The sequence below is a fragment of the Oncorhynchus gorbuscha genome, linkage group LG20 (genome assembly GCF_021184085.1).
Source record: "Oncorhynchus gorbuscha isolate QuinsamMale2020 ecotype Even-year linkage group LG20, OgorEven_v1.0, whole genome shotgun sequence".
Classification (NCBI taxonomy): Eukaryota; Metazoa; Chordata; class Actinopteri; order Salmoniformes; family Salmonidae; genus Oncorhynchus; species Oncorhynchus gorbuscha.
The window spans coordinates 3,448,180-3,471,975 of NC_060192.1; the positions used below are offsets into that span (position 1 = coordinate 3,448,180).

The window sequence follows — 23,796 nt, forward strand, 5'->3', positions numbered from 1 at the left end:
TTGTATGCTGCTGCATAAATTATGCAATATGCCAGGGAGATATGTATCCTGGAGCTAAGAATGTAATAGCCCATGTGCCTCACCCTAATAATTTGGTCAATTTTCCCCTCATAATTTAGTCTACTGTTCTGACTTGGTAGTGCACATGTAGCTTATAGCCTGTTTTAGAGAAGTGTAGAGCTTTCGTAAGAGCTTTAATTGTCATTTAATTGTAATATGCCACCTTTATTTATCCCACTGTTCTGACTTGGTGTACAGGGAGAATACTGTAAGAATAGCCCATGTTATGTCGCTGTACATTTAAAAAGTGCTGAACAAATAGTTACTCTTGACTACGTCCGTCCTAGCTCACTCATTGTCTTTAATCGAAATTACGGACTGTCTCTTTTCCGCTCGATGTCACCTTATGCCATAGTTTGTACATCTCAATTGTCAGTTGAAACCACATTTGTTTAAGCAAGTCAGCCATATCAGCTGTGTTTTTTTTAAGGCAGTAAATGAGGCTGAAAGAACTGTTTCGCTGCCAGACAAGGCTTCGCTGATAGCCAGGTGTAGCAGTGGTAAGGTTCTGGGACAGCTGTTAGGCCTTAACAGTTTGTGAACAACACCTGTCACCGTTATAGTGCAATTAATGTATTGCTTAGTGTTGTGTAGTGGCTTTGCTGGCATGCATCCCCAAACATTTGGGGGTGAGTTTGCCCTACCAAGATTTACATGCTAAAATTGGCACTGGCTATAGAAAATAGGAATAGCCAAATTACTCGGAATGTCACTTGTGTGCTGCGAGACTCCGTTCTTTACCGAGTGCCACCGGTCAAGTTAAAATAGGCTAGAGTGTAAATCATAACTTGAGGTACACGTGTGGAACTTCAACCATGCATTGTGGTGGTCTCTAGGAAATTTGCACAGAAACTTCTTTCTTCTAGGACTACATAAATCTGGTGGTTATTAATGGTTGTGTTGTCTGTCTACAGAAGTAAGAAATTCAAAAATAAAGCAAGGTGTGGCAGCATGGAGAGGAGGCAGAGGTGCACCTCCAGGATGAAGAGCAGCAGATATTAAGAGAGGATGGAGTACAAGCACAAACCTATGAAGGTGAGAAGGCGGTATAGTGGAGGTGGTATAGTGGTATAGTTACTGATTTCCAAATCCAGCCTTAATCGTGTGGTTCACTGAATTTGTGTCTTATTGTAGTCCTTCACTGTAATCTTCAGCTTTTTGTTTTAATGCTTATTATCACTGTGAAAATTAGCATACGTACTATCTGCACGTCCCCGAGCCTGTCTCGGGAACACTGACCTACTTCTCACTGACAGAGCTAAAGATCATATCTCTGTGAAACTCCGCTCTTCATCTCTAGAATTGATAACAATCTGCAGGCAGCTAACTTGGGGTTCAGCACACTTGCTTTTAACATCTTTTCATTTATTTTCTACACGGGGACGTGTCACTGCAAGTGTTGTTTTGTACAATGTGTGTGTAGATTGAACAGTGTTGCGCCATACTCTAGTTTAGAGGTTTTAGGCCTCACCCATACCTGCCTGCAATGTCTGTTTGGAATCTTTAAGTATGAAATAACAAGAAAAAGTATGTGGCGTGCAATAGAATAGGATGTTCAAATCATTTGTTTGAGGTGAGGCAAGCTAAAGGTCATGGTCTAAGTTTGGCAAGAGGGAAGTTTCACGACCTGGGAGGGGATTTTTTGGTGGGTATCTCAGATTGTTCTGTCAATTCTCACATATAAACTTAATTGGGAGGAAGGATGTTTGAAAAAGTTAACATTTGTATCACAAACAATTTTGGGGAAAATCATGATGAAAGTGGCAATTTTAGGCCCTTTTTAGCCAAGAGTGCTTTTAGCAATGCTGTCATCATCATGTAACTCTTGAACATTTTATTACAATTGAGGATTTTAATGACAGTAGAAACATTGCTGGCGCAAGACCTGTTTTTATCATGACTCTTGGTATTTCTAATTTCTGTGTTTCACACAATTTGGTGCTTTTCTTGGCCAGGGCCCATTTGAAAAATCTCAATATGACTTCCCTGGATAAATAAATACATACAGAGCCTTCAGAAAGTATTCATACCCCTTGACTCATTCCACATTTTGTTGTTACAGCCTGAATTCAACATGGATTCAATAGATTTTTTTTCTAACCCATCTACACGCAATAAACACAAAGTGAAAACATTGTTTTTTAAAACATTTTTACGAGAAATATATCAAACATACAGTACCAGTCAAAAAAAGTTTGGCCACACCTAGTCATTCAAGGGTTGTTCTTTATTTTTACTATTTTCTACATTGTACTATGAAATAACACATATTATAGAATAATTTAGTAACCAAAAAGTTTAAACAAATCAAAATATATTTTAGATTAGTAGCCACCCTTTGTCTTGATGACAACTTTGCACACTCTTGGCATTCTCTCAATCAGCTTCACCTGGAATGTTTTTCCAACAGTCTAGAAGGAGTTCCCACATATGCTGAGCACTTGTTGGCTGCTTTTCCTTCACTCTGCGGTCCAACTCATCCCAAACTATCTCAATTGGGTTGAGGTCAGGTGATTGTGGAGGCCAGGTCATCTGATTATTATTATTCTACAACGTAGAAAATAATAAAAAATAATGAACAACCCTTGAATGAGTAGGTGTGTCCAAACGTTTGACTGGTACTGTAACTATTCACACCCCTGAGTCAATACTATGTAGAAGCACCTTTGGCAAAGATTACACCTGGGAGTCTTTCTGGGTAACTCTCTTAGAGCTTTTCACACCTGCAACATTTGCCCATTTATTAATTTCAAAATTCTTCAACCTCTGGGGCGGCAGGGTAGGTTGCAAGTTCAAACCCCTGAGCCGACAAGGTACAATCTGTCATTCTGCCCCTGAACAGGCAGTTAACTCACTGTTCCTAGGCCGTCATTGAAAATAAGAATTTGTTCTTAACTGACTTGCCTGGTTAAATAAAGGTAAAATTAAAATAGGTTGTTGATCATTGCGAGACAACCATTTCAGGTCTTGCCATCAATATTCAAATAGATAGATAGATAGATCTCTTTCCAAAAATCATAAGTATTAAAAGGTAGTTGGTGGTATAACAGCCTGCACTCTTATAGGAAGGATTTCCACTAGATGTTGGAACATTGCTGTAAGAACTTGCTTCTATTCAGCCACGAGCATTAGTGAGGTCAGGCACTGATGTTGGGCGATTAGGCCTGGCTCGCAGTCGGCGTTCCAATTCATCCAAAAGGTGTTTGATGGGGTTGAGGTCAGGGCTCTGTGCAGGCCTGTCAAGTTAAGGTCTTTCACACCGATCTCGACAGACCATTTCTGTATGGACCTTGCTTTGTGCATGGGGGCATTGTCATGCTGAAACTGGAAAGGGCCTTCCCCAAACTGTTGCCACAAAGTTGGAAGCACAGAAGCATCTAGAATGTCTTTGTATGCTGTTGCATTAAGATTTCCCTTCACTGGAACTAAGGGGCCTAGCCCGAACCATGAAAAACAGCCCCAGACCATTATTCCTCCTCCACTAAACTTTAAGGCTGGCACTATGGATTCGGGCAGGTAGCATTCTACTGGCATCCGCCTAACCCAGATTTGTCCGTCAGACTGCCAGATGGTGAAGCGGGATTCATCACTCCAGAGAATGTGTTTCCACTGCTCCAGAGTCCAATGGCGGCCTGCATTACACCACTCCAGCCGACGTACTCTGCGGCTGCTCGGACATGGAAACCCATTTCATGAAGCTCTCGACAAACAGCTGTTGTGCTAATGTTGCCTTCAGAGGCAGTTTGGAACTCGTAAGTGAGTGTCGCAACCGAGGAAGTACATATATTTTTTGTTGTTGTACTTTTACCCCCTTTTTCTCCCCAATTCTTTGGTATCCAATTGGTAGTTATAGTCTTGTCCTATCGCTGCAACTCCCTTACGGACTCGGGAGAGGCAAAGGTCAAGAGCCATGCATCCTCCAAAACACGACCCTCCAAGCCGCACTGCTTCTTGACACACTGCTCACTTAACCCGGAAAACAGCCGCACCAACGTATCAGAGGAAACGCTGTCCAGCTGGCGACCCAAGTCAGCTTGTAGGGACCTGGCCCGCCACAAGGAGTCGCTAGAGCGCGATGGGATTGTGTACCGCCTCGCGGGCCTCCCGGTCGGCTGTGACACCGCCTGGGATTGAACCCGGGTCTGTAGTGACACCTCAAGCACTGCAGTACCTTAGACTCAGCGGTTCTGTTCAACAGCACTTCAGCACTCGGCGGTCCCCTTCTGTGAGCTTGTGTGCCCTACCACTTCGCGGCTGAGCCGTTGTTGCTCCTAGACGTTTCCACCTCACAATAACAGCATGTACAGTTGGCCCAGGGCAGCTCTAGCAGGGCAGAAATTTTACAAACTGACTTGTTGGAAAGGTGGCTGTGCCACCAGTTAGTTCTGTGACAGTGCCACGTTGAAAGTCACTGAGCTCTTCAGTAAGGCCATTCTACTGACAATGTTTGTCAATGGAGATTGCATAACTGTGTGCTCGATTTTATATACCTGTCAGCAACGGGTGTGGCTGAAATGACAAATCACGTTAATTTGAAGGGGTGTCCACATACATTTGTATATATAGTGTATCTACATGTAACTGCCAAAATGAAGTAAATGAGAGATTCAAAGTATATTGAAAACTGGTGCTTCCTCACAGGTGTGGATTCTGACTTAATTAAGCAATTAACATCCTTTCATGCTTCGGGTCTAAAAATATTAAAAAATGTCCAGTTGGCCATTATTTTGGCTACCATGCCTAGAAGACAAGATCTCAGTGACTTTGTAAGAGGGGTGTCAAAGGAGCATAGGGTGTTTTAAAGGGTGTGTCACCAGATCTCAACCCAATTAAGCTTGAGTTTGTTATGAGTTCCCCTACATCATTAAACATTTTCTCATTCCAGAGTTATGACAATCCCATCGTGTTGAGAGCGCTAAATCCGTCTGAGAATATCACCGTGAGATGAATCCACAATGGATGGCCTCGCTAGACTGTCCACTGTTCATTTGCCATCTCCCAAGCTGGACTCAGGGGAAGAGATAATCAATTCATTGTTTGAATAGGCCAGAAATGTAACACCTCACTGCCTATGCAACTATGGGGTCTGAAACCTGACGCTTCAAGTCAGCTCTGCTTAGAGAGTGGATACGGAGAACAGGCAGATGAGGCTTTTTGGCATTATAAGTCACGGGACCCTACGGCATTAACAGAGAGCTTTTTACACCAAAATGTCAGTCGGAACCAGTCCAGAACCGCTCAAACACATAAAGAATATGCTCGTTAACAGGGTGACACTGATGGCCGCCGGTGGCTCTGTTTACATAGAGAAAGGCCTAGAATGGTTGCACAGCATCTCAGTGAGAAAAGCAGATTCTAGAATCTACAGTAAACATTCTCAAAGAACCATGGTGTACACCTTAGTGTTCAGAGATGGACTGGTGCTGCCTTGGGTCTGGTGGATGTAATCTAACTCTGGCCTGGCTTGTCTGATCTGGCTTGACTGATCTGGCTTGACTGATGTGGCTTGACTGATCTGGCTTGACTGATCCTGGGATTCCAATGATGACGACGTGTTGGTTGGAACACAGTGTGGCATAGCCTGTTGGAAGAGTTCCATGGTGGTGTAATCACTTAGAAAGGCCAACGGGTGGCACTGGTGGGCCACCGTACTGATGAGGACAGGGTCCGTCTGTCTCATGTCTGTGGGGATAGATGTAATGGTGTCAGAGGTTGGATCTTGAGCTCTGTCTGTGGCTATGGTTGACAGAGAAGGCCCTTGGCTCTCCCCATGGTCTGTGTTGAGGTGTAGACATGAGTCAGCATTGCGATGGAGGTTGCCAACAGGAGACATTTCTTCTCTTCCATTGACAATGTGTAGACTGTTGGAGTCCCCCTCTTCTTCCTTCAACATCTGTCGGTTGATGAGCTCCAGGAGTTCCTATGAGAATCAATCCATTTTATTGTCCCGGAGGTGGAAGAAAACCAACAGCAACAGGGCATGATCTGAGACATGCTGTAAAAATGCTATGAAACTCTCCTGCATAATTATACCATTTTCTTACCAGATCGCAGACCCCATCTATTTTCTGGATGGCATTGCTGTTACCTGGATTGGGGATATTCGGCCAAAGGAGTTTCTTTGCTCTGAAAATACAACACGTTGACATGTAATTAATTCCATCACTTGAATTTCACTGGACAACAGTTAACTTAAGAACAAAGCAAAACAAATAGATATAAATACACCTTTGACCTAGAAACATGACGACTGTACCTTTTTAAGAACTGAGAGCCGAGATGAACCACCAGTAAGAGTAAAGTTACTCCAACAATGGCACCCGCTATCACACCACTCACAGTCAGGGATGCTGGGGAGGGACAGAAGACAGTACTGGTCTGCCATTCAAAATGTGGGATATCAGAGATGTTAATTGCAATATAACCACTGTTGATAGATCAACAAGCAAACCTTCAGGTTTGGTTTCAAAGTATGCAGCCGAGCTTCTCACTCCCATTCCTGCACCAGTGAAGGCAGACAACTGGACCCGGTATACAGTACTGCTCTGTAGGTCTACCAACTCATAGCTGGTTGAACCAGCATCCACAGTGATGTCTGTTGCAGCGGGAACACCAATAGTTAAAGTCAGTGACACATTCAGAATAAGAAGTGGTAACCTCACAAGAATCATTTTAAGGAAGTTAACACTTCAACAACGGTTCTCGTTTTAAACTCTGGCCTTTTGGGAACTAGACGTGGTGGTGAGAATATCTGTTAGTGTGCAGGAAGGCTTAACTTCTAAAAAAATATATTTAAAAAAGAAGTGTACATATTTATCAGATATTAGTCACAAACTCTGAAACATTCTACGTGTGACATGGAAAAGACAGTAGGAGAAGTCGCACGCTGCTCACATTCTACTGTATGAATACTCACTCACTTGCACGTCTCTTGGGCCAACATCAACTTGGCACCTGTTTGTGAGCATCCAAATAAAGACTACATCAATTCATCTTACTTGGTTCAGTATCTGTCCAGTCCTGCAGCCTCTCTGTGTAATGGATGAAGTAGCCCAGCAGGAAACCTCTGTTGTCCTCCTCGGGGACAGCTGTCCACTCCAGCACCATGGAACTCTGGCTAACATTACTGCTGCTGATGTTCCCTGGGGCACTGATGGGGGCTGAGAGGAAAAGACACTGAATCTTATCGCAATGCATTGATGACTAATTGGTTGTATGATTAAGACATACAGGTGCTAAGGTGTAATGTACTTATCCTGCAACCAGCTTGTAAGTATATGAAGTGGCTGCCTGTGTCTGCGCTTACGGCATGTGTTTGTGTGACGATGAGATGCCCCTTGTGTTCTACTCCAGCACTGGTTTAATCTAGTACAACCCCAAGGAGATGTTGAGTGTGGCCTTAAAATCAGTTTCATTTTAGACTCACATCCTTCAGTGAAGAAGGACTGGATGCTCCCATAGGTGCTCTCGCTGTTGTTGATGAACTTCAGGTTGCAGGGTTCTTTATGTGGCCTCGTGTGCAGAGTGAAGGTGTACTTCTTATACAGCTCTAATGGCTCTATCGTTCAAAAAGCAACAAGAGTGGTTTTAAATGGGGAAACATCTTTCATCGGGACAAACTGGTGGTAGGCGGCTTATATCTGTCAAACATATGCAATGTGTCTGGATATGTGAATCCACTGTTGTTTGCATGTTAACGCAGGAGAGAGGTATGTACCCTACCGTCCAAGTGTATGACTTCATAGTTGTTCTCATCCTCATAGAAGGACTTGTGAGCAGCTTTCTCTCCTCTCCTCCACCACTCCACTGAGAAGCAGGAGTAGGTTTTGATCAGGTCATCCACCCAGGAGACAGTGAAGGACGTGTTGCCAGTGAATGTCACATTCAGCCTCCCATATAAGTCTGTAGAGACAAGCCAAACAACACGTCAAGGTCCTTTCTCCTGCATCCGAGATGTCCCACTTCAACAGGCGGATTTCAAGCACTGTTAAAGTAGAAAGACTCGAAACCCCATCATTGTGTCATGAAACCATGAAAAGTAGTGCACCTAAGCTGAGATGTGGTGTTTCATCATCAAGCGTTATGAAAAACTAGCTTTCATGAGGAGCGCCACAAGAAAGGAAAGGAAGACCCAAACTATTAGAGATCCCAGTCTCATAATTTAGCAGACGCTTTTATCCAAAGCGACTTACAGTCATGTGTGCATACATTCTACGTATGGGTGGTCCCGGGAATCGAACCCACTACCCTGGCGTTACAAGCGCCATGCTCTACCAACTGAGCTACAGAAGGACTCACAATCTCACACATCTCAACACCAACTGTTCAGAGGAGACTACATGAGTCAGGCCTCATGGTCAAATTGCTGCAAAGAAACCACTAGTAAAGGACACCAATAATAAGAAGAGACTTGCTTGGGTCAAGAAACACGTGCAATCGACATTAGACTGGTGGAAATCTGTCCTCTGGTCTGATGAGTCCAAATTTGAGATTTTTGGTTCCAACCGCCGTGTCTTTGTGAGACGCAGAGTAGGTGAACAGATGATGTCTGCATGTGTGGTTCTCACCGTGAAGCATTAAAGAAGAAATTCCACAAATGAACTTTTAACAAGGCACACACATGTTAATTGAAATGCATTCCAGGTGATTACGTCATGAAGCTGGTTGAGAGAATGCCAAGAGTGTGCAAAGCTATCATCAAGGCAAAGGGTGGCTACTTTGAAGAATCTGAAATATTAAATATATTTAGATTTGTTCAACACTTTTTTGGTTACTACATGATTCCATATGTGTTATTTAATAGTTTTGATGTCCTCACTATTATTCTACAATGTAGAAAATAGTAAAAATAAAGAAAAACCCTTGAATGAGTACATGTGTCCAAACGTTTGACTGGTGCTGTATATGGAGACTTTAAGTACCAAAAATAAATACATTTTAGGGGTGACTATCTATTGTTCCATGTAGTGAATCTGTTATTCAATGCGTTTCTATGGGCTCGTAGCAATAACGGCAAATACAATTTTTTAGCAACATTTTTTGGAGATACTTCAAGAGGTCTTACAATTCTAAATCAAGTTGCAAAATTATCCTTAGTTTGACCTTCAGTTCCATGTAGCTTAGTATAACCTTGTTTTTTGAGAGTCTTGTGAAAACCATTGTTGGTGTTTCAGTGCATGTAAAAGGCAACATCAAAACACAAATGGCAGACTGCGTCTCTCTTATACAAATCAAATCGTTTTCAAATGCCAATTCTTTATACTGTAAATATTGATTGGTGATGATTTTCAGACGATATTTTAATTGACCCTTTTGGTCCCGCTTTAAATGATGTTCAGCTTAGTAAGGCTTCATTAAGCGTTCATAAGCAGCACGTTAAATGTGTTACAGAGCGCCTATAACCCTATGTCATGCTTCATTAAGCGTTCATAAGCAGCACGTTAAATGTGTTACAGAGCGCCTATAACCCTATGTCATGCTTCATTAAGCGTTCATAAGCAGCACGTTAAATGTGTTACAGAGCGCCTATAACCCTATGTCATGCTTTATAAAGGGTTCATAAGCAGCACGTTAAATGTGTTACAGAGCGCCTATAACCCTATGTCATGCTTCATTAAGCGTTCATAAGCAGCACGTTAAATGTGTTACAGAGCGCCTATAACCCTATGTCATGCTTTATAAAGGGTTCATAAGCAGCACGTTAAATGTGTTACAGAGCGCCTATAACCCTGTCATGCTTTATAAAGGGTTCATAAGCAGCACGTTAAATGTGTTACAGAGTGCCTATAACCCTATGTCATGCTTCATTAAGCGTTCATAAGCAGCACGTTAAATGTGTTACAGAGCGCCTATAACCCTATGTCATGCTTCATTAAGCGTTCATAAGCAGCACGTTAAATGTGTTACAGAGCGCCTATAACCCTATGTCATGCTTTATAAAGGGTTCATAAGCAGCACGTTAAATGTGTTACAGAGCGCCTATAACCCTATGTCATGCTTCATTAAGCGTTCATAAGCAGCACGTTAAATGTGTTACAGAGCGCCTATAACCCTATGTCATGCTTTATAAAGGGTTCATAAGCAGCACGTTAAATGTGTTACAGAGCGCCTATAACCCTATGTCATGCTTTATAAAGGGTTCATAAGCAGCACGTTAAATGTGTTACAGAGCGCCTATAACCCTATGTCATGCTTTATAAAGGGTTCATAAGCAGCACGTTAAATGTGTTACAGAGCGCCTATAACCCTATGTCATGCTTTATAAAGGGTTCATAAGCAGCACGTTAAATGTGTTACAAAGCACCTATAACCCTATGTCATGCTTTATAATGGGTGACATATTGTGGCATGACTGTAACAATCACCAATGCCATATGTGACATAATCCACTGTCGAATATGTGCTTTATAATGGGTGACATGTTGCTCTGAAGTGATGTCATGTTAGTCACATAACACCTAATCTTGTTCCCAGACACTTCTGCCCCAAATGGTTTGGTGGACCAACACATTAAACTAGGCCTTCATTAGTTAAGGTTTAGGTTTAAAATACATTTGAAGAAGATACGGGTTTAGCCATTCTCTGGTCACTCCCACTAAGGTCAACTTTGAATGGTTGATGTTCCAGGTTTATATGTGCCTGGACCAATGTAATAGTCCGATGGCCATTTGATTAATTGTTCAGCAGTCTTATGGCTTGGGGGGGTAGAAGCTTTTAAGGAGCATTTAGGTCCTGGAATTGGCACTCCGGTACCACTTGCCATGTGCTAGCAGATTAAACAGTCTATGACTCGAATGCCTGGAGTCTGACAGTTTTATGGGCTCTACTCTGACACCGCCTATTTTATAGGTACTGGATGACAGGAAGCTTGGCTCCAGTGATGTACTGGGCCGTATACACTACCCTCTGTAGCGCATTACGGTCAGATGCTGAGCAGTTTCCATACCAGGTGGTGATGTAACCGGTCACAATGCTCTCGATGGTGCTACTGTAGAAAGTTTTGAGGATCTGAGGACCCACGCCAAATATTTTACGTCTCCTGAGGGAAACGTATCGCATGACGTCGTACTTAATTTAAAGTCCGACTCCTTTAGTCATTCATAGCACATACATAGATGCCTTGTATCATATGACGCTGTACTTGCTATAAAGTCAAACTCATTTGGTCATAATCATAACTCATACATAAAGGCTTAATGATGTTAACACACAGGGAATTATCACTAACAACCAAAACAAATAAATGTTAAAGACCTGTTTAAACCATACATTTCCTTTTATTTGTAAATTTTTTAAACAATACAAATAAATGAAGTTTCAAAACGTCCAGCAATTACATCGAACATTATAATAATAATAATAATAATATAATAATAATAATATATGCCATTTAGCAGACGCTTTTATCCAAAGCGACTTACAGTCATGTGTGCATACATTCTACGTATGGGTGGTCCCGGGGATCGAACCCACTACCCCTGGCGTTACAAGCGCCATGCTCTACCAACTGAGCTACAGGGCTGTGAATAGGGTAGCTTGTCCCTGAGCTGGCAGACGAATGGTTCTTGCCCATCTTCCTGCTGGAGGTACTGCATGTTGGTTCCAACCTTAAAAGTAACAATAAAGAAAGTTAGCAGTTCTGTTAGGAAATGCCTTTGTCACATCATCTGAATAAGGTCATTTCTGTGCTGCGCCAGAAACTCTAATGGGATGATGGGAAACTCCATTCAATTCGTATGATTATTTTCCTCTTTCATTTACAAATCTCACGACTTGACTATGAGACGTGGTTGTATCTAGGGGGATTTGTATTTCGCTGAGGCTGCTCGCTAGCAAAATCTTGGCTATCAATTGCTGTGAAGTCACCGAAATAACGATTGAGGTAGCTACAGTATGCAATCTAATTCAACACTGAACTACAACAAACAAATTTAAATTACAATAAATAAAAGGCTAACTTACTTGTTTTTTTGCTGTCCAATGGTAGCACAAGTGGGTCTTCGATTTGTGAACTCATCACATGATCTGCTTCTCGTCGGCAACACTACAAAAGTAATTCTGGGTCATGGAATTTCTGACATATTCTAAAAGTCCCCCTCGAAATATATAAAAGTCCCCCTCGTAACAGTAGAAACGTGACCGCGAAATGCTTACTTACAAGCCCTTAAATAACAATGCAGTTTCAAGAAAATATTTACTAAATAAACTAAAGTAAAAAATGTTGCACAATAAAATAACAATAGCGAGGCTACATATAGGGGGTACCGTTACCGAGTCAATGTGTGGGGGTACAGGTTAGTCGAGGTAATTGGGGTAATTTGTACATGTAGGTCGGGGTAAAGTGACCCTGCATAGATAATAAACAGAGAGTAGCAGCAGTGTAAAAACATTCATCACAAAACCAACTGTCATTGACAACTACTTTAATGATTTCTTTAATTGTGAAGATTAGCAAACTGAGGCATGACATGTCAGCAACAAACGCTGACACTACACATCCAAGTATATCTGACCAAATTATGAAAGACAAGCATTGCAATTTTGAGTTCAGTAAAGTGATTGTGAAAGAGGTGAACAAATTATTGTTGTCTATCAACATTGACAAGCCATTAGGGTCTGACAACTTGGATGGAAAATGACTTAGGACATAGCAGATGATATTTCCACTCCTATTTGCCATATTGCTCACGTGCGTGAGCAGTGTGGGTGCAATAATTGAATAACATGGATTTTTACATTTTGTGACGCGAGCTGTCTGGTCAGCCTATAAGAGCAATAACGATTCTGGGTGCTACAGTAAAAGTCTTGTAAGGAATACTCAGTAGGGTCAGTAGAATGTATATATGGTATCATTTCATGAGGCTCCAAATAATACATGCTGCTGGCCTTTTACTCCACCCATTTCATTGGAGGCCGAATCACATCACATGTGCGCTGACTACACTAGTCATCCTCTGATGTGGTTTATGCATTGTTGTGACCACATGCAATCCTATTTTGTTTTATGTAGTGCTTATGAAGGCTTTATGAAACCTTTATAAGCGGCACGTCATTTAAAGTGGGATCAAAATGGGTCAAGAAGACACTGGGAATTGAATACTTTTCCTAATTATAGGCTACAGTTGCCAGGCCCATTGTGAAATTATAAATGATGTTACATTCATAATGTTTAGGGCTATGTAAGTTATAGCAGGGATAACATGAGGTAACATGTATAAAGTATGCCTTTATACATGTATAAAGTGTGCCTTTATGTGAGAAGATTGATGTGAACCCAGGTATCCTGCTTATCAAAGCACTCCCTTAGTCTACTCAGCCAGTCTGCAGGACTAAACTGTTGTGCTGAACCACCCTTGTTTACATTCAGCACATGGGGTACCCAATTCAGACTTGAGATAAGTAGACTTAGCATGGACTCAATAAAACATGGACTTAAGTCAAAACATGTTTAATTCCATGTTAAATCAACTCAAATCTCAGGTCTGAATAGGAATTCAGTAAGATGGCATATTGATTTGGAATTTGACACACTCAACCACACAGCAACTTACCGTGTGATGAACTTGGGCCCCCATATCAGAAGACAAATGTTTAGATTATTAAAAGCCAAATGTGAACTTCAAACACTGTGCTGCCCTACTGTTTAGAATTCCCCCAGTCTGGGAAATGGATTTGTAGGGAGGGCACTCAAGTCAGGTGTGCCATCTAGCAAACTCTATGGTCAAGTATTAAAAACAGGCAAGTTTGTGTGCGCCACCACTGTATTCCGGTCCTTCGCGAACTCAGGAAAGAACACACCAAACGTTCAGGTAAAACTCTCCAGAACAATCCAAGAAAGTATGTGGCAATGACAACAGTAAAGTAATTCACTCAACTAAGACTCCCATTTACAGCGGTTGGATTCAAAACACCATAATTAGAAAACACCATGCTTAGGAGCTTTGGAGAGAGGATATGACACCAAAACAGAAGGGTTCTAATTATGCACCATAATAGTGTTGTCAACCTTTTACGCGTTAGTCTGTTGTGAGGTGTTGCACAACTCTTGATTAAGTGGTGTTACAACACACCGTGTCATGGTTCCGAACACTTTAGGGTGAATGGTTAAGTACATGTTAAATATGTCTCATAACCCCTTACACCCATGCGTTTCAAAATTCCAGCAAAGTTAAGGTTTCGTCTCAACACTGGGGGGGCAGCTCAGTTGCCTCTAGTTTTAATGTTACATAACACATCATTTTAACAGTGTACTGTTCAGCAGGAGAGCAACTAGTAAATCATTTCCGATGCAAAAACTGAACTGAACTAATAATACTTCACGCAAAAATAGTTAATAAATCCTAACATGGCCTGAGTGTATGATCCCAATATTGGAGGGTAACGGTAGATAACGGTAGCTATATAACGGTAGATAACGGTAGCTAGATAACGGTAGATAACGGTAGCTACGGTAGCTTTATAACGGTAGCTACGGTAGCTATATAACGGTAGCTACGGTAGCTTTATAACGGTAGCTACGGTAGCTTTATAACGGTAGCTACGGTAGCTACGGTAGCTTTATAACGGTAGCTACGGTAGCTTTATAACGGTAGCTACGGTAGCTATATAACGGTAGCTATGGTAGCTATATAACGGTAGATAACGGTAGCTATATAACGGTAGATAACGGTAGCTATAACGGTAGATAACGGTAGCTAGATAATATAACGGTAGATACGGTAGCTATATAAGATAATGGTAGATAACGGTAGCTACGGTAGCTATATAACGGTAGCTAACGGTAGCTATATAACGGTAGATAACGGTAGCTATATAACGGTAGATAACGGTAGCTATATAACGGTAGATAACGGTAGCTAGATAACGGTAGATAACGGTAGCTATATAACGGTAGATAACGGTAGCTATATAACGGTAGATAACGGTAGCTATATAACGGTAGATAACGGTAGCTACGGTAGCTATATAACGGTAGCTATATAACGGTAGATAACGGTAGCTACGGTAGCTATAGAACGGTAGGTAACGGTTGATAGCGGTAGCTACGGTAGCTATATAACGGTAGATAACGGTAGATAACGGTAGCTACGGTAGCTATATAACGGTAGATAACGGTAGCTACGGTAGCTATATAACGGTAGATAACGGTAGCTACGGTAGCTATATAACGGTAGATACGGTAGCTATATAACGGTAGATAACGGTAGCTATATAACGGTAGCTACGGTAGCTATATAACGGTAGATAACGGTAGCTACGGTAGCTATATAACGGTAGATAATGGTAGATAACGGTAGATAACGGTAGCTATATAACAGTAGATAACGGTAGCTACGTAGCTATATAACGGTAGATAACGGTAGATAACGGTAGATAACGGTAGCTATATAACAGTAGATAACGGTAGCTACGTAGCTATATAACGGTAGATAACGGTAGCTACGGTAGCTATATAACGGTAGATAACGGTAGCTACGGTAGCTATATAACGGTAGATAACGGTAGCTATATAATGGTAGATAATGGTAGCTATATAACGGTAGCTATATAACGGTAGATAACGGTAGCTATATAACGGTAGCTATATAACGGTAGCTACGGTAGCTATATAACGGTAGATAACGGTAGCTATATATTATATAACAGTAGATAACGGTAGCTACGGTAGCTATTTCTACCTTTGTTGTCCAGTGGAGGTATAGTCCTTTGTGCTGCAGGCGAGTTCCCCGCCTTGTTGAAGGCTGTGATGGTGAGGTGGTAGGCTGAGTGAGACAGGACCAGTCGGAGTAGAGTCCTGCTGGTTTTGAAGGCCTCAATGGGGTCCTCTCCTGAGGCCTTCCCCACTGTCACACTGTAGCCCTCCGCTAACTCACTGGCTGCAAACTGGAATGCAAATTGTCGGTGCAAGGTTACAGGCCTGCCCATAGATTTATACAACGTGTCACTTGTAGTGCAATAAACTATTGTATTACTTTATACCTACAACTGTTGTAGATATTGTGTTTATGAAGCATGCAGGTTAACTAACAAACATAGTATTGTATAAGTTACCTTCCATTTTATGATCACTAATCTACTTCCTTTGGTTTGTGGAAAATCTTCTACCATCTCAATGACAGGCATATCAGTAAGTTCTAAAAAAGATTGAACGAGATGGACACGTTGCTTTTTCGGTGTTGAATGTCAGTAGATCAGTAGAGTAGAGAATTGATTGACTATTTTTGGTAAGACCATTGAAAATGTCTAACTTGCAGCTTTAGGTCAAAGGTAAACTCACCAGGTGGAACAGTGAAATTCTTGCTCCAGGGGCACTGGGTACATTTGTCGTTGGCCACACACTGTATTTGCACCACATAGGACAGTGAGGAGTTAAGATTACCCAGAGTGCACCTATTGCTATCCCTGGATTGCACTGGTGGCTATAGAGAACACAAATGAGAGGTTAGGTCAGTATACCTTGAGAGAAAAAAACAGTGTAAAGTTGTATATCCTACATGGTCTTCTCCAGTCTTGGACAACTAAGGTAGATTTCCCGGCCACAGATTAGGCCTAATCCTGGACTGAAGTGAACATTCAATGAAGATTCTCTAATGACTAGGCTTAATCTGTGTTCAGGACTAGTCTTATTTTGTGACTGGGGAACTGACCCCAAGAGTTTCACTATTCATGCCAGTTTGTTTCAAGTCTATAATCTGTTTTATAACGGCCAAAATCAAGGAAACACCAACATAAGTGTCTTAATCAGGCGTTGGGCCACCACGAGCCACCAGCACAGCATCAATGTGCCTTGGCATAGATTCCATTAGTCTCTGGAACTCTATTGGAGAGATGCGACACAATTCTTCCATGGGAAATTCCATAATTTGGTGTTTTGTTGATGGTGGTGGAAAATGCTGTCTCAGGCAGCCATAAGGGTTCAATTGGGTTTCGATCTGGTGACTGAGACACACACACACACACACACACATGCTTGAATGATTGTTTTACTATCCTTGTGGGAACCAAACAATTGATTCCCATTCAAAATCCTATTTTTACTAATCCTAACCCATATCTCTAATTCTATCCCTAACTCTTAACCCTAACCCCTAACTCTTAACCCCTAACTCTTAACCCTAACCCCTAACACTTAACCCTAACCCCTAACTCTTAACCCTAACCCCTAACTCTTAACCCTAACCCCTAACTCATAACCCTAACCCCTAACTCTTAACCCTAATACCTAACTCTTAACCCTAACCCCTAACTCTTAACCCTAACCCCTAACTCTTAAACCTAACCCCTAACTCTTAACCCTAACCCCTAACTCTAATTATAATCATAACTGTAACTCTAAACCTAACCACTGAGCCTAAAATAGCCTTTTTCCTTTTGGGGAATGGCGAAATGTCCCCGCTTGTCCAAATGTTCATTGTTTTATTATCCCTGTGATGACTTCTGGTCCCCAGAAGGGCAGTAGAACCAAAAGTGCACACACACATCATTTAAGCCCCCTATGGTCCTTTGAGGTCCCCTTTTCAAAGTCTTCTTCTAGCCATGGTAGCCAATAGCAACTGGGATACTTGTATACATGACTCAAAGCATGATGGGATGTTAATTGCTGAATAAACTCAGGAACCACAAAGTGTTTGCTTTATTTTGGCAATTACCTGCATCTCTTTATGAGCTGCATGTAGCCAGTACCTTTCAGATCTGACTTTTAAAGCCCACCTCTTTCCATGACTGGCTCTTCAGGTCCTTGTACCTCACAGAGTACAGCGCAATATATTTGTTCTCCTCCTTCCTCCAGGAGGCCTGGATGTCCAGCTGTCTTGAATGGCGATTTAAGTCGACGTTAGATGGAGGGCCGCATCGAACTGCAATGTTAAGGCAACATAGGCTATGTGATATCGTATCGTTGTTATACTCTATTTTGATTCAGCAATAGATAAAAAGGACTGGTCACATCGTATGCTTGCTGTAAACCCATAGGCTATCCTTCTGTCACATAATGGAAGGGAATAGATGCATAGGTGATTAACGTAAACAGACCCAATTGTTGAGGTGAACCTCTGAAAACGTTCTTTGTGCAGCTCTTCGGATCACTCTCGTCAAACACATGAGCCGTCATGTTGCGCTTTTTAGACAGATTAAAAGTCTGAGATGTCCCTGATATGTTTGCGTACATTTTGCAAAAGTGAATCATTTTCCTGTGAAGAATATCAAATTGAATAGGATTTAGTATTTTATTATTTATTTCATGTATATGTTTTGCTATTTTGTCTAGTCTACAGTGCAAACAATCAAATGATACAATACAACCATAGAGAGACATTAAATTACTGTGCTATTGAATTGCGTTGATACCACTTACTGTTCTATGATGAGTGTGTATCTGTGTGTTTGGTAGACAAGATGCTTTCTCGGTGTCCACACACATTCCCAGCCATTCCTACTTAAGCCCAGAGGTACAAAGCAAACTAATTCACGGACTCCCTCTGAAAAGAAAAGTTCAAAAGAGCAACTAGATTGTCGCAATAAAGATTTATCAACCCTCTCAACTGCATCTGAACAAAATCCTAGTAGTTGGAATGGTTCTGTCATTACCTTGGGATGTGACACAGTGTCCGTAATGTGAAGAGATATTCTTGGACCCACAGGACACTGAAATGTACAGTACATGCATCAAAAGATTTAACGATGTGACACCATAAATAAAACACAATAAATAACAGATACTATGTCAAAATATAAAGTACACATTTTCCAAGACCCTGTAAGGGGGATTTTTTTATGTTTGTGCTATTCTTATAACTCATTACTGTGTTCTATTCATGTGCTGTTCTATAAAGCAATTTCTGTGTTCATGCAAGTGGCTGACTGTACAAATCACACTTATCAGTAGCTGCAATTTGGCAGTACGCCCAGACGTTGTTTTGAGAACAAACGAAAGATATCTCAGTTTCAAGATCTTGGCTTTGAGAGGAGAAACCTCGTGAGGTGTTTTTCTGTCAAATGTTGAAACATGAATAGATCAAACCGGCAAGGATTAAGTAATTATGCAAAATATAAGTTCTGTGTATAGCCGTATATAAGACAACTGTTGGGACTGGCAGAGGTTTCTGACAGATAATATAATAATAATAATAATAATAATATAATAATATATAATATATATAATAATAAATATATAATATATAATATATAATAATATAATAATATAATAATAAATAATATAATAATAATAATAATATAATAATAATAATATATCATATATAATAATAATAATATATAATAATAATAATAATATAATAATAATAATAATAATATATAATAATATATAATATATATAATAATATATATAAATATATAATATATAATAATATAATAATATAATAATAAATAATATAATAATAATAATAATATAATAATAATAATATATCATATATAATAATATAATATATAATAATAATAATAATATTATAATAATAATATAATAATAAATAATAATATATGTCTACTATGGTGCATTGAGTTGGTTGGAACCTCTCCAGCGCACTGACAAATAAACAAAAATGAATTGAAGATTGACTTTGAGTGTCCCTGTGTAAGAATTTCCATGACATCTCTCTTTAGATACTAGGTACGCTGTATACGGTGATGCAATAACTACTTTGTACAAAGGAAACAGTGTTACCGTAACAGCGCTACCATATAAATCTTGTTGTGCTTTTACCATAGTATCCAGACAACAATTACAGGAACATGGGTCCACACCCATGTCCTTTGGGTGCCTACTCTAATAATATAATAATAATAATATATGCCATTTAGCAGACGCTTTTATCCAAAGCGACTTACAGTCATGTGTGCATACATTCTACGTATGGGTGGTCCCGGGAATCGAACCCACTACCCTGGCGTTACAAGCGCCATGCTCTACCAACTGAGCTACAGAAGGACCATGCCAACAATAAGATCAGCTTTGTTGCAGAAATCATGCAAGAGTGTGATGGGTCAACTAAACAAGTGTTTGGTAAACTATGATTTGAAAGTAGCTTACCCAACTAAATTCAGCAAAAAAAGAAACGTCCTCTCACTGTCAACTGCGTTTATTTTCAGCAAACTTAAAGTGTAAGTATTTGTATGAACATAACAAGATTCAACAACTGAGACAAACTGAACAAGTTCCACAGACATGTGACTAACAGAAATGGACTAATGTGTCCCTGAACAAAGGGGGAGGGGGGTCAAAATCAAAAGTAACAGTCAATGCAGCTAGTGGCCACACCAGATACTAAGTACTGCAGTGCACCTCCTCATGGACTGCACCAGATTTTCCAGTTCTTGCTGTGAGATGTTACCCCACTCTTCCACCAAGGCACCTGCAAGTTCCCAGACATTTCTGAGGGGAATGTCCCTAGTCCTCACCATCTGATCCAACAGGTCCCAGAAGTGCTCAATGGGATTGAGATCCGGGCTCTTCGCTGGCCATGGCAGAACACTGATATTCCTGTCTTGCAGGAAATCATGCACAGAATGAGCAGTATGGCTGGTGGCATTGTCACTCTGGAGGGTCATGCCAGGATGAGCCTGCAGGAAGGGTACCACATGAGGGAGGAGGATGTCTTCCCTGTAACGCACAGTGTTGAGATTGCCTGCAATGACAACAAGCTCAGTCCGATGATGCTGTGACACACCTCCCCAGACCATGACGGACTCTCCACCTCCAAATCGAGAGTACAGGCCTTGGTGTAACGCTCATTCCTTCGATGATAAACACAAATCTGACCATCAGCCCTGGTGAGACAAAACCACGACTCGTCAGTGAAGACCACTTTTGCCAGTCCTGTCTGGTCCAGCGACGTTGTTGCCGGTGATGTCTGGTGAGGACCTGCCTTTCAACAGTTCTACAAGCCCTCAGTACATCCTCTCTCAGCCTATTGCAGACAGTCTGAGCACTGATGGAGGGATTGTGTGTTCCTGGTGTAACTCGGGCAGTTGTTGTTGCCATCCTGTACCTGTCCCGCATGTGTGCTGTTTGGATGTACCGATCCTGTGCAGGTGTTGTTACACGTGCTCTGCCACTGCGAGAATGATCAGCTGTCCGTACTGTCTCCCTGTAGCACTGACTTAGGTGTCTCACAGTACGGACATTGCCCTGGCCACATCTGCAGTCCTCATCTGCAGGCCTCCTTGCAGCATGCCTAAGGCATGTTCACGCAGATGAGCAGGGGCCTTGGGCGTCTTTCTTTTGGTGTTTTTCAAAGTCAGTAGAAAGGCCTCTTTAGTGTCCTAAGTTTTCATAACTGTGACCTTAATTGCCTACCTGTTAACGACCATTCCACTGGTGCATGTTCATTAATTGTTTATGGTTAATTGAACAAGCATGGGAAACAGTGTTTAAACCCTTTACAATGAAGATCTGTGAAGTTATTTGGATTTTTACGAATGATCTTTGAAAGACAGAGTCCTGAAAAGGGACGTTTCTTTTTTGCTGAGTTTAATAATTACTTCACACTTGAAGAAGTTAAGCTACACTAAAGCTACCCTTAAGATAAAAATAGTTTACTTAACTAAAGATACTTTCAAATAGTAGTACGCTACTTTGGGGAAAATTATAATAAAAAAATTGCAAGAACAGATCACTCTGGGGTCAAGTGATAACTCAGTATGTTGTTTAGCCTATTAATAAAGACAAACACTATGTGTCAAGTGAGAATTAAGCAGGAAAAACAAAGAAAAGTATTGCCTATTTCACCCATATATTCTTCTCTTTTTGCAAAATAGCAATAGGTAGTTCCAGTAGTTAGCTGCACCGCTACATGGCACCGCTACATGGCACAAAAGTAATGAACTACTGAAAACACTGCCAAGTTTTTAGTTGAGTTAATTTAGCACCAAGCTACTGCAAAATGCATTATAATTACTATTTGAACTTCATGTAGTTCACTACTCCACAAAACTGATTAAAACACATTTCTTACTTTTAACGCCAAAACACTGTACCTACATATGTGTATGTACACACACATAGTGCATATATATATATATTTAAACAGTGTTTTGTCTGGAAGCCATTATTTAAGAATAGTTCAAACATACCTGGAGAAACTTGGAGAGGGGAACAGAGTGTGGTAAAATATTCAAAGAGAACACCTAAAAAAAGGGACAGCAGTAACCAAGACAGCAGTAACAGATAATCGAAGATCGTCATCATTCCTGGGACACCTGCTTACTCAAAATGAGATATACTGAGTGGAGGAGTATAGAATGAGGAAATAGTTCAAGAAAAATAAGACAACCTCATTGACATACAGTAGATTGGGGAATAGAGGATGGGATACACCGTGTGCTGGAAATGTAGATTTCTTAGATGTAGTCTTTCGACTTTTACAGAATTCATGTGGAGATTTTTAAATGTTCTGTAAAATGTTCTAACACAAAATGAGAAGAAAAGTACTTACCAAAGAGTAAGTAGGGCAGAGGTTTGTGCAGAAAATGCATTGTTGGTCTTTGTGTCTCATAGAATAGAGCTCCAAGTCACAGCATCACATTCATAGCCATATTTTATGTCTGGCTGGTTTTGTCTGACAGCCAAGAAGGTCTGTGTGGTTTTGAAGTGGCTTGATGAGCAGTAGCTAACCATTCATGTGTGCTCACCACCCAAATGTGCAAGCCCACAGAAAGAGAGCAAGAGAGAGATTTTCATTTTTTTTCTATCTGGATGAGTTGACTTCTCTTTTCTATTCAGAACAAATGACTGGTATGAACTGAGTGTTACTCAGACAAAGAAATAGCCCAAGTGTCAGCTATTTCAGGATTTCTAACAAGTTATCGCTCTGCTTTCAAGGAATTGTAATCGCAATTCTCTGAAAAACAACAAATACCCACTAATAACACAACACTGAGCGTCACAGCTTTGCACAGACCTTTGCAGGGGCAAGTGCTTAAAGTGTACAAAAAAAAGTTTAGCTCAAATTGCTTACAGTCATAATTATCTACTACTCACTTCACCAAATTGGAAACCACATGTTTGACTCTTCCATTTATACCCTTCCAGCCATTACAATGGTCCAGTCTTCCTATAGCTCCTCCCACCAGCCTCCACTGGCCTACTGTAGGCTACTGGGGCGGAAGGGTAGCCTAGTGGTTAGAATGTTGGACTAGTGACCGGAAGGTTGCAAGTTCAAGTCCCCGAGCTGTCGTTCTGAGAATCTGTCGTTCTGCCCCTGAACAGGCAGTTATCCCACTGTTACTTGGCCGTCATTGAAAATAAGAATTTGTTCTTAAACTGACTTGCATAGTTAAATAAAGGTTAAATAAATAAAAACTGTGTGTTATTCCGGGCTGAACTGTCCTTACAGTGAGCACACTTCACAGGCTTCAGTTAGGATGAAGAGGCCCCTACTGGACTTCATGACCTCAGTCAGAAAGTAATCTAGCGCAACATGAAGGGTATACACAAAAATAGGCCAAAATAGGGAAGTTGACCTTTCAACTTATATATTGTTCACTTACTTACAATACCTACTGATACAGACCTAATGTCATCCAGCCGGTTCTCTCTCAGCAATTGAGACGGGACAAGGTTAATAGATCTGACCTGTTCTATGTACACACTCACTGTAATTCATGGGGGTTATTTTTTGTTTCCCTTTAAGGTCTTGTTACTATCAAATCAAATGTATTTATGTAGCCCTTCCTACATCAGCTGATATCTCAAAGTGCTGTCTGTTTCTTGTGCTGTGAGAATGC

At 40.9% G+C, this 23,796-nt stretch overlaps 1 protein-coding gene across 2 annotated transcripts; it reads right to left on the reverse strand.

Moving 5' to 3' along the window:
* Positions 1 to 3,426: 3,426 nt before the first annotated feature.
* LOC124007203 (interleukin-6 receptor subunit beta-like) lies at positions 3,427 to 23,131 on the reverse strand. Of its 2 annotated transcripts, XM_046317600.1 has the most exons (16): positions 22,506 to 23,131; positions 22,144 to 22,197; positions 18,646 to 18,702; positions 18,413 to 18,536; positions 18,091 to 18,248; positions 17,770 to 17,915; positions 16,337 to 16,478; positions 16,111 to 16,193; positions 15,738 to 15,942; positions 7,783 to 7,962; positions 7,487 to 7,618; positions 7,059 to 7,220; positions 6,512 to 6,655; positions 6,317 to 6,410; positions 6,105 to 6,186; positions 3,427 to 5,980 (listed from the first exon to the last, which is right to left on the reverse strand). In XM_046317600.1, the coding sequence occupies exons 1-16, from the start codon at positions 22,543 to 22,545 to the stop codon at positions 5,438 to 5,440; spliced, it is 2,346 nt and encodes a 781-aa protein (XP_046173556.1). In that variant the 5' UTR covers positions 22,546 to 23,131; the 3' UTR covers positions 3,427 to 5,437. The 2 variants fall into 2 exon arrangements, with proteins under 2 accessions (XP_046173556.1, XP_046173555.1); XM_046317599.1 differs by having other exon boundaries at positions 22,144 to 23,131.
* Between the last annotated feature and the right edge of the window lie 665 nt (positions 23,132 to 23,796).

Excerpts from the sequence above, each read along its gene's own strand:
- LOC124007203 (XM_046317599.1), bottom strand. The coding sequence starts at position 22,258 with ATGATGACGATCTTCGATTATCTGTTACTGCTGTCTTGGTTACTGCTG. Across the intron at positions 7,619-7,782 it reads TGAAGTCATACACTTGGACG|AGCCATTAGAGCTGTATAAG; the intron begins GTAGGGTACATA and ends TTTGAACGATAG. Across the intron at positions 6,411-6,511 it reads CTTTGAAACCAAACCTGAAG|CATCCCTGACTGTGAGTGGT; the intron begins GTTTGCTTGTTG and ends GTCCCTCCCCAG.